This window comes from Caenorhabditis briggsae, assembly GCF_000004555.2.
Source record: "Caenorhabditis briggsae complete genome, chrII, whole genome shotgun sequence".
NCBI classification, from domain to species: domain Eukaryota; kingdom Metazoa; phylum Nematoda; class Chromadorea; order Rhabditida; family Rhabditidae; genus Caenorhabditis; species Caenorhabditis briggsae.
The window spans coordinates 14,819,672-14,830,488 of NC_013486.2; the positions used below are offsets into that span (position 1 = coordinate 14,819,672).

At 33.9% G+C, this 10,817-nt stretch overlaps 2 protein-coding genes across 2 annotated transcripts in view; one reads left to right on the forward strand and one right to left on the reverse strand.

The window, feature by feature from the left end:
• CBG21443 overlaps positions 1 to 929 on the forward strand; it is a gene marked incomplete at both ends in the record, with an annotated part of 5,143 nt that extends 4,214 nt beyond the window's left edge. Inside the window, one exon of the mRNA XM_002648956.1 lies at positions 747 to 929. Within this exon, the coding sequence (XP_002649002.1) occupies positions 747 to 929 (183 nt within the window). The remainder of the gene's footprint in view (positions 1 to 746) is intronic.
• Positions 930 to 2,190: 1,261 nt separating this feature from the next.
• CBG21445 overlaps positions 2,191 to 10,817 on the reverse strand; it is a gene marked incomplete at both ends in the record, with an annotated part of 9,920 nt that continues 1,293 nt past the window's right edge. Inside the window, 6 exons of the mRNA XM_045243074.1 lie at positions 2,191 to 2,250; positions 2,299 to 2,355; positions 2,803 to 2,870; positions 5,665 to 5,770; positions 5,816 to 5,983; positions 9,565 to 9,759. Coding sequence (XP_045097307.1) covers positions 2,191 to 2,250; positions 2,299 to 2,355; positions 2,803 to 2,870; positions 5,665 to 5,770; positions 5,816 to 5,983; positions 9,565 to 9,759 — 654 coding nt within the window. The remainder of the gene's footprint in view (positions 2,251 to 2,298; positions 2,356 to 2,802; positions 2,871 to 5,664; positions 5,771 to 5,815; positions 5,984 to 9,564; positions 9,760 to 10,817) is intronic.

Genomic DNA, 10,817 nt, shown 5'->3' on the forward strand with positions numbered 1-10,817 from the left:
CCAAACCTAGGCGTGTTTATACTCATTTTAAAACTCTTGATGTTTCCGAAGTGAGAAAACTACTTGAAACCGAAAACAGGCCACTTCAGCCGAATCCGGCCTATTTCGAAAAATATAGGATTTTCTGAAAATTGACCATAACTGGGTTCAACGTTGACGTATCCAGTTTGTGTTAGAGGAATTGATTTTTGCAGAATGAAAGCTTCAAAATGAGTATAAACAAGCCTGGGTTCTGAAAATATTGGATTTCGGCCAAAAAATCGGCCGAAAATTGGTCGAAACGGGCGAAATTCGAGTTGCGCCAAACCTAGGCTTGTTTATACTCATTCTGAAGCTCTCATCGTTTAAAAAACAATAAAAATTATATCGAATCCAAAACAAGCCATTTTAGACGAATTTCGGCCTACTTCGAAAAATGACGGATTTTTGAAAATTGCCTATAACTTGGTCCAAACTCGACTAATTGAGTTTTTGTTGAAAAAATTTGAGTTTTGCAAATCAAGAGCTTTAAAATGAGTATAAACATATCTAGGTTTTGTGATTTTGAATTTCGACCGTTTGGACCAAAGCGGCCGAAACGGTCGAAATTCAAGTTGCACCAAACCTAGGCTTGTTTATATTTATTTCAAAGCTCTTGACGAGATAAGTTACAATTTCATAGTTTCAAATCAAAATACTCAAATTTCGAAATGTTACGGTGGTTTCAAAGGATTCAAAAAAAAATTCAAATTTTCGGTTTTTTTCAGCTTCTTCTCGCTGGATTCAAGAAGTTCATCAAATACCTGGAGGCCAACGTCGACCAGTACTACAAGCGTCGAGAGGACTACGTGATCCCGAACCACTCGGAAAAGGAGGCCGAGGAGTGCATGGACTGGTTGGCCCGAAGCGTTGACCAAGTTGAAGTAAAAGTTGAAGTCAAAAGCGAATGATTGATCCGAAATCCCAAAAAATGCCTTCCTGTTCAAAATATGCGATTTTTTCGTGTTTTTTTTTCTGTAACTTTTCCCTCCCCTCTGACCCAAAAAAAATTTTGAAAAAAAAAATCTCAATAATTTTTTTTTAATTTTTGAAATATCTCCACAGAATCTCGATTTTTTCCGTTTAATTGATTGTTTCCGGCCCAAAAATCAAAAGCTCCTAATTCCTTTTCCCCTCTTTGATTGATCCATCGATTTTAATAAATTGTGAACAATCAAATTTGATTTTCACTAGTTTTACCAAATTTAATTTAAAGTTTTTAGCTTCAAAATGAGTATAAAAAAGCCTAGGTCCTGAAAACCGCGTTTTTCGGCTTTTGGGCCCCCTTTTCGGGCTTTTCAGGCCATAATCTGATGTTCTGAAATTTGAAAAAATGAGATGCTAATTCAATTTGTTTTGAGCTTCGAAATGAGTATAAACAAGCCTAGTTTCGGAAAAATCGGATTTTTAGGCCGATTTTATGCCGAAATCTGAAAAATTTTAACCTAGACTCGACTTAACAATGACGAATTTAGAAACCGAAATCAGAAAAAAAAACAATTTTGAAGGAAGTTATGATCGATTTTCTGAAAAATCTGAAAATCTGTGAAATCTGAAATTTTCAGAAATATGTCGTGTTTGGGCTCATTTTGTAGCTCTCAGTGTGGAGAATAAGAATTGATAAAAATAAATTGGTTTATTGAATGGAAAATGTTTATTTAAAAAAAACTTTCAATTATCTCTTGAGAGTTGCCTGGTGCGCTTCTGAAAAATGAATAATTAAGACTTTTCGAGAAAAATCGCAATTTTTGATTGGTTTTGGGATTTCTAGACATGAAAAACGCTCCAAAACCGCTAACAATTGTCTAAAACCTTGAAAAAAACCGTAAAAATCGCTATTTTCAAAAAATGTCTCAAATGGCTCAGTGGGTTTTGGCACAAAAATTTACGGTCCACAAGGTTAAAAGTTCGATTCCTTCTGTGGTAAAAACTTTTTTATTTTTGTGAGGACCTCGAAAATGACAGTTTTAGACCCATTTGAGGTGTAGAAATGAGATTTTTGAGAATTTTGGAGAAAAAAATTTTTGAAAAATTTTTTTTGCTATTTTTTGTTCAATTGAGATTTTTAGATTTTGCTGTTTTTTTTAAGTAAAGGTAGTTGATGTTCAGAATTAAAGAATCAGTTTTTAAAATTACCTCAATGTCAGCTATTTTTACCTCAATGTCAGCCATTCACCACTGCAAACTGCCGTGCACCATTGGCTGCCAAGTTGCGGCTGGTGGTCGGCCGATCTGAAAAGGGATACTGTAGAAAAAATAATTGAGAATTGAATTACTTACTTCTGCGCTTGATGCTCGACGGTGACTGTTTTGTGATGCACAGCTGCCCATTTTGATCTGAAAAATTGTCTAATTGAGTGCCAAAATCTGCTTCAAGTGTGGTTTAAAAGATTTTTAGACACGAAAAACGCTTGAAAACCGCTAAATATTGATTAAAACCTCAAAAAACCGTCAAAATTCGTCATTTTCAAAAAAGTGTGCCAAATGGCTCAGTGGGTTTTGGCACCAAAATCTAAGATCCAGAAGGTCAAAAGTTCAATTCCTTCTAGGGTCAAAGTTTTTTGCTTTTTGTGTGGACCTCAAAAATGATGGTTTTAGGCACTTTTGAGATGTAGAAATTAGATTTTTAAAAATTTGAGAAAATTTTTTTTAATTACCTCGACTTGCGCCACTCTATTTAGAACAAGGAGCTACTGGTTTCTATTTTTCTGATTTGCCAATGACGGCTGCACTTACTTTCTGATAAATGAATAATTATTTAAAATCTAATTTTTTTACACTCACTGGGTTTGCTGCCACATCTGACCAATCCTTTGAGAAGATATACTGTAGACCGATGTTCTGGAAAAGTGCTTTAAAATGTAATTTTTGCCATTTCTAGACACGAAAAACGCTCAAAAACCGCTAAAAATTGTCTAAAATCTCAAAAAACCGTCAAAAATGACCGTTTTCAAAAAAGTGTTCCAAATGGCTCAGTGGGTTTTGGCACCGAAATTTAAGGTCCACAAGGCCAGAAGTTCGATTCCTTCAGGTGTCAAAATTTTTTGATTTTTGTGTGGACCACAAAAATGATAGTTTTGGACCAATTTGAGATGTAGAAATTAGATTTTCGAAAATTTGGAAGAAAAGTTTTTCAAAATATTTTTCAAAAAAAGTTCTTTGCGATTTTTGATCATTCCTGGCAATGTTAAACACGAAAAACGCCTTAAAACTGCAAAAATAGCTTTAAAACTCCAAGAAACAATGAAAAACCGATCAAAATAGTAAATTTCCAATAATGTGTCCCAACTGGCTCAATGGGTTTTGGCACCGAAATTTAAGGTCCACAAGGCCAGAAGTTCGATTCCTTCAGGAGTCAAAATTTTTTGATTTTTGTGTGGACCTCAAAAATGATAGTTTTAGGCACGTTTGAGGTGTAGAATTAAGTTTTTTGAAAACTTGGAAAAAAAAAGTTTTTCAAAATGTCTTTCATTGATTTTTGATCATTGGCATTGTTAAACACGAAAAACGCCTAAAAACTGCAAAAATAGTATAAAAACTCCTAGAAACAAAGAAAAACGGTCAAAATATTTTCAAAAAAGTGTCTCAAATGGCTCAGTGGGTTTTGGCATCAAAATTTACGGTTTACAAGGTAACAAGTTCAATTTCTTCTGGGGTCAAAACTTTTTGATTTTTGTGTGGACGTTAAAAATGTCTTTCTTCGGGTCATTAGAGGTGTGGAAATGATATTTTTGGAAAATTCGAAAAAAAAATTTCGAAAAAATTTCAAAAAATATATTCTTCCTGCTTTGGGATTCTGACATTTCTAGAGACAAAAAACGGTTTCAAATCAGTAAAAAACCCGGAAAGTTCTCAAAAAACCGTTAAAAATCACCATTTTCCAAAAAGTGTCTCAAATGGCTCAGTGGGTTTTGGCACCAAAGTCTATGGTCCACAAGGTCAAAAGTTCAATTCCTTTTGGGGTCGAAACTTTTTTTATTTTCGTGTGGATTTCAGAAATGATAGTTTTAGGCACATTTGAGATGCAGAATTGATACTTTTGGAAATTTCTTATTTACAATTTCAAAATTCCTCCAAAAATGTTCCAAAAAAGGCAGGTGCACACCAAATAATGGTTTTTTTTTGTTGAAAATTCTGAAAATTAGCTAATTCAAGGACATAATCACTTTTGAAAAAGCTCAAAATTTGGAAAAAATTCCAAAAAAGCCAAAAAATTGAAAAATCTTAAAATTCCAGAATTTCCTCCCAAAACATATTTTTTAAACTTACTTTTATTTCAGAATTTCAGCCAAATAAAATTCAGAAAAATCAAGAATAAATTCAAAATAGGCTCAAATTCAGAATTGCGCCAAAAAAGAGGGAATTCTATGAATTTTCCATGGGCTCACCGAGCATTTTATAGGGTTATAGGCTCCGCCTCCTTAAAAGTGGGCGGAGCCTACAGTACTCCTCCAAAATGTCGTTTTCGTATAGTTAATTGATAGTTTTATCTGAAAAATTTATGGGAAAATTTGGTGCCTAATGAGCAGGTGGGATTTCCAAAATTTTGGAAATTTCGAGAAAATTTCGGAAACCTAAAATTATGGGAATTTCGGAATTTGAGAGGATGATGTTTGGTACCTAATGAGCAGGTGGAAATTTTTAAATTTCGAAATTCTTTGAGATTTTTGAGGAAATGGAAAATGTGATCAAACTAGAGACACTACGAAGAATGTTATTTGGATTTTGGAATTTTCCAAATTTTTGGAAATTTCGAGAAATTTCGAAAATTATAGTGTTGCTCAATGAGCAGGAGAAAGCTTCTAAATTTCTTTGAATTTCTGAAGAAAATGATCAAACTAGATTCATTTTATATATATATAGAATTTGAAAGCTCAATTTACCGTAAAACCTGAAATTTTGAAAAAAAGCTCTGAAAATCCAAAAAAAAAATTTTTTCTAAAAATTTCGAAACAAGATTTTGTTGCAATTTTTTTAATTTTTTGACTTTTCCGAACATAAAAAAACGTATAAAAACCACTTAGCAAAGCCAGAAACTCCGAAAAACCGTCAAAAATCGCTATTTTCAAAAAAGTGTCTCAAATGGCTCAGTGGGTTTTGGCATCAAAATTTACGGTTTACAAGGTAACAAGTTCGATTCCTTCTGGGGTCAAAACTTTTTGATTTTTGTGTGGACGTTAAAAATGTCTTTCTTCGGGTCATTAGAGGTGTGGAAATGATATTTTTAGAAAATTCGATAAAAAAATTTCGAAAAAATTTCAAAAAAATTATTCTTCCTACTTTAGGATTCTGACATTTCTAGAGACAAAAAACGGGTTCAAATCAGTGAAAAACCCGGAAAGTTCTCAAAAAACCGTTAAAAATCACCATTTTCAAAAAAGTGTGTCAAATGGCTCAGTGGGTTTTGGAACCAATATTTACGATCCACAAGGCCAAAAGTTCAATTCTTTCTGGGGTTGAAACTTTTTTAGTTTTGTGTGGACCTCAAAAATGGTAGTTGCAGGCTCATTTGAGGTGTAGAAAAGGAAAATTTTGAAAATTTAGGGTCTTTAAATATTCATTTCAAATAACGACCGGGCAATTGAACGGGAGGAAATGAGTAAATGTTTTTTTTAAATTCTCTATTGGCCGGAACAATCTCCATACTCGGAATCTTCATTTCGGGAGATTCTTTGGTGAACACAATCATCTCGTGAGCCTGTGCTCTGATGGCATGGAGACAATAACCGACATTCTCTGGAGGAGGGTGGATCTGGAATACTTATAATCTAAGAATACCATTTTTCAGCAAACCCACCAGAATGGATGCTGTTTGATGACCGAGTATTCTTTGTTTACCGGACGCCTTCTTCAATGCTCCATCCACTCTTCTCGACCAAAATGAGCTCGAATGGGTCTCCATGCAGTTGTCCGTCGATTCTGGTATGTGATCCATCCAGAAGGTTTCCCTTTTTTGCTGATTTCTCTGAAAAATTTGAGGTTTTAACGTTCGAAAACATCAAAAACGCGCTGAAACACTTCTAGAAACCCCTAAAAACCAAATTTTGAGCATTTTCTTAAAAAGTGTTCAGATGGCCGAGTGGGATTTTTCATGGAATTCTACCAATCTGAAGGTCGCGGGTTCGAAACCCACCGGTGGCATTTTTTTTTGTTTTTTGTGTAGAGCTAGAAAATGATCATTGAAAGTATAGAAATGCCGATTTTTCAGGAGAATCGGAAAATTTTGTGCTGAAATTCAAAAAAAACCGAAAATTTTCAAAATTTTCCAGAAAAATCGAACATTCTAAACTTCCCACTATCATTTCTGAGGTCCACACAAAAAACCAAAAAAAATGCCACCGGTGGGATTCGAACCTGCGCCCTTCAGATTGGTAGATTTCAATGAAAAATCCCACTCGGCCATCTGGACGTTTTTGCAAAAATGCTCAAAAATGAAATTTTAAGGGGTTTTGGGGGGTTTAGAGAGGTTTTTAAAGCGCTTTAGGACATTTCTTTGATGGAAAACCTGCGAATTCGTCTGAAAAACCATTTTTCAAGTTTTTTACGATTTCGAAATATGAAAATTTGTGTGCAACAAGTAAAGCTAACTCACCTTTTTCATAAAAATTTGTTATTTTTTTCTACTTTTCAGCGAAAATCCAAATTTATTCGAGGCGTCTACACACGACGCCATCATGGGGAATCTGAAAATTTCAATTTTAAAAAATTAATTTTTTTTCAAAAAATTCAAAAAATTCAAAAACTTACAAATTTCAAAAAAAAATCAATACAGAGGCGGTTAAAAGACACACCGCCATGTAGAGGAGAATAGGAATAAGAATGAGAACATTTTCCCGTTTTTTGAATTATCTCTAACCACTCTCCTCATTTCTAGTACTCTCTAACTGTTACATAATTTTCACTCTGCGTCTCTTTATCTCTGAATGTTTGTTTAAGAAGCAGATGAGTGTGTTAAAATGAGTCTCTGCGCCTCCTCGAATCACACACTCTCTAATTTGTATTCTTTAGGGACCCATAGCCCAATGGACTTTGGTCCAATTTTTTTCTAAAGTACATTTTTGAGTCTAAAATCGAAAACGCTTCAAAATGATACCAAACATGACTAGGTTTAAAAATTTTGGAATTTTCCCAAATTTCTGGAATTTTCCAAAATTTTCAGATTTCCCAGAAAAATCGAAAATTCTAGACTTCCTAGTATCATTTTTTAGCTCACACAAAAAACAAAAAACATTGCCACCAGTGGGAATCGAACCCGCGACCTTCAGATTGGTAGATTTCAATGAAAAATCCCACTCGGCCATCTGGACGATTTTTGCAAAAATGCTCAAAACATGAATTTTTCGGGGGTTTTAGGGGTGTTGGATAGTTTTAAATGGTTTTCAGCACTTTCAGAAACCTAAAAACAAGTTTTAATGCTGTTTCCGGTTCGAACACTGAAAAATGTAACTAAAAATCACAAAAAACGGAAAAAATGATATTTTTAAAAAAATTTCCAGACATCCTAATATCATTTTCTAGCTCTATTCACAAAAAAACAAAAAAAAACGCGACCAGTGGGATTCGAACCTGTGACCTTCAGATTGGTAGATTTCCATGAAAAATCCCACTCGGCCATCTGTACACGTTTTTGGAAAATGCCTTAAAATTGGTTTTTGGTGGTTTTTAAGGATCGGAAGATGTTTTTTGGGCTTTTTTGACATTTTTAAAACCGGAAAAATCGTTTTTTAATGAAAATACGAGTTTTTATAATACTTCATAGATAAAAAACAATAAAAATAGATTTATTAATTTTCCATAGGAAAGGCAAACTAAAGATTTTTGATGAGAGGTGAGAACCACTCTCCCATAGGCCCCGTTGTTTCCCTTTTCGTCTTCATGTAGAAGAACCACAGAACCGGTTTCCAATCCCCGCCAAGTTTCGAACTGGATTTCACGATCAGGTGAAAGTTTGAGCTCCGTTTTGAAGATGATCTCTCCATTCTCCGTCATCAGGTCTTGACAACGTCTTTCGGTAATGTACCATCGACTTTTATGGTAGAATTTGCGTTGATCTGTAAATTGAATTTTCTGACTCAAATTTAAGACTTTTTCACAGGATTGAAACTTTTTTCTCTATGATTTTGAATGTCCATTTTCACAACTGTTCGAAAAAATTCATTTACATTTTACGGGTTTTTTGAATGATCTACTGGGTCACCTCACTTTTTATACTAGAACTCTCAACTACGTTTCTCACAGTATCAGGCAATAAAACTTACAAAAACAATAGTTTCAGTCGATTTTGATCACTTTCAGCAGTCTGGGACTCGGCTGTCAAATTTAAGACTATTTTGAAAAATTTGAAGAATGTAAACAGACCAAAACTGGTAGCATTGCATTCACAAATTTTCAAAAGTTCCTAGTATTTTCAGCTACTTGCCGGGGTTGGAAACTTTTTTTTTCGAACCCGTTGTTGTGCAGAAACCGGAAAAACGGGTGTTTTTCAGAAATCGGAAAATACAGTGCGGTAAATATCTGTAAGACCAAATTAGGTTTTTTTTCTGGAAATTTTTTAAAAAATATCATTTTTTTCGTTTTTTGTGATTTTTAGTTACATTTTTCAGTGTTCGGGCCGGAAACAGCATTAAAACTTGTTTTTAGGTTTCTGAAAGTGCTGAAAACCATTTAAAACTATCCAACACCCCTAAAACCCCCGAAAAATTCATGTTTTGAGCAATTTTCGAAAAAGTGTCCAGATGGCCGAGTGGGATTTTTCATTGAAATCTACCAATCTGAAGGTCGCGGGTTCGAATCCCACTGGTGGCAATGTTTTCTGTTTTTTGTGTAGAGCTAAAAAATGATAGTAGGAAGTCTAGAATTTTCGATTTTTCTGGGAAATCTGAAAATTTTGGAAAATTCCAGAAATTCGGGAAAATTCCAAAATTTTTAAACCTAGTCATGTTTGGTATCATTTCAAAGCGTTTTCGATTTTAGACTCAAGAATTTAATTTAGAAAAAAATTGGACCAAAGTCCATTGGGCTATGGGTCCCTAAAGAATACATGTAAGACTTCGCGATTTTCCAGTGATAATTTTCAAGAAAAATTTTCTCGGAAGTATCAAATATCCATTTAAAAAACGTTTTCAATTGATTTCAAATCAAATAGTATTGATTTCTGACAGTTTTCAGATCAAAAGAGCTCTCGTCCCTTTTTCAATATTTTAGTAATTTGAAAGCATTTCAGACAGAATGCACATAATTACGGATCCTTAAAATCAGAGCTTACCCATCAAAGAAATTTTTCTTTTCGGCTGAAAAGGTATTAAACGAAAAAGAACAAGCAAATTAGGGTTTTTTACAAAATTTGATAACCTATTTTCTTCTCGGGATCAAGACATTTTGATTCTTTTTCTGATTTTCAACAAACCGTAGTACTACGATGATCGCCCAGTAACACTCAAAATTTGAGAAATCATAGACACAAATCATGTCTGATTTTTTTACAATTTTTCTAGAAAATCGAAAAAATTTGAAATAAATGTTTTCATGTGCTGGAGATATATTTACCTGGTTTTGCAAAGACATAGCTCGGACGCGATTAAAAAATCCATAATTATGCTGAACCAGGCGAAGATAGAGCTGCCAGGATTCTCTGTAGAGGTTGTCGACAATGTCCATACCATTGCGTGTGCGCGGTTCGTGAGCGTGGTCACAACAACTTCTGGAGGCTTCTAAAAACACGAATCCATGGAGAAGAAGAATCTGAAAAATTGGGAAAATTTGGCTGAAATTTTCTTTTAAAACTTACCGAATTTTCTTTCAATTTTCAGCGAAAATCCAAATTTATTCGAGGCGTCTACACACGAAGCCATCATGGGAAATCTGAAAATTTCAATTTTAAAAAATCTTTTTTTTTTCATTTCAAATTATTCAAAAAAAAAATCAATAGAGGCGATTAGAAAACACACAAAAATGAGAACATTTTCCATTTTTCCGTATTGTCTCTAACCACTCTCCTCCTTGTGATTTTTTGAAATTGCGAAATTTTCAAAAACTCAAAAACCGCACAATTTTCAGAAAAATCAATTAAATTGGAGACCTTCATCCAGTAGGTGGTCATCAAGAAAGGCTATCTAGAAGTATTTCTTGTCTGGAATTACAATTTTTTGCTCTGAAAACTCACAAATTTCGAAAAAATCAATAGTTAGAGGCCATTAAAAGACACATAGCCGAGGGAAACACATATAAAATGAATGCTGTTTTTTTGCCTTTTTATATGTGTTTTCTTTTTTCTCTGCGTCTCTCCAGCAATTTCTACTCTCTCGTTTTGGTGATTCATCCCTTCAAGGTCAGTGGTTATCTTGTGATCACTGGTGAGGAGATAGTGGAGGATTAGAGCCCGGAATATGTAAAACGGACCATTTTCAAGATTTAAATGTTTAAAATTCAAATTAAGCGCCGAATTTCCTTCAAAATGAGCCCAAACACGACCTATTTATATCCCATGAGAACTTATAATGCTTGTTTAAAGGCGCATACAGTAATCTGATATTGTTGTGAGCAACCAGGGTTGCGACGGCAATTTTATTCTTATCAGTGTTGAAATTTCCCGTTTTCCTTGCTAATTCTTAAATTGTTTGTCTCTTCTCTTTTCAATTTTCTTTTTTTTTCAATTTCAAAAGACCTCATTTTCATTTTATCAATTCAAGGATCATCAGAAAACTGGGCACTAAAAACTTTTAGTTATTATTTTCTGAAATATCAATCTTTCTTCTTACATAAATCAAAATCCGAAAACTGAAACTTCAAAATGCAATTTC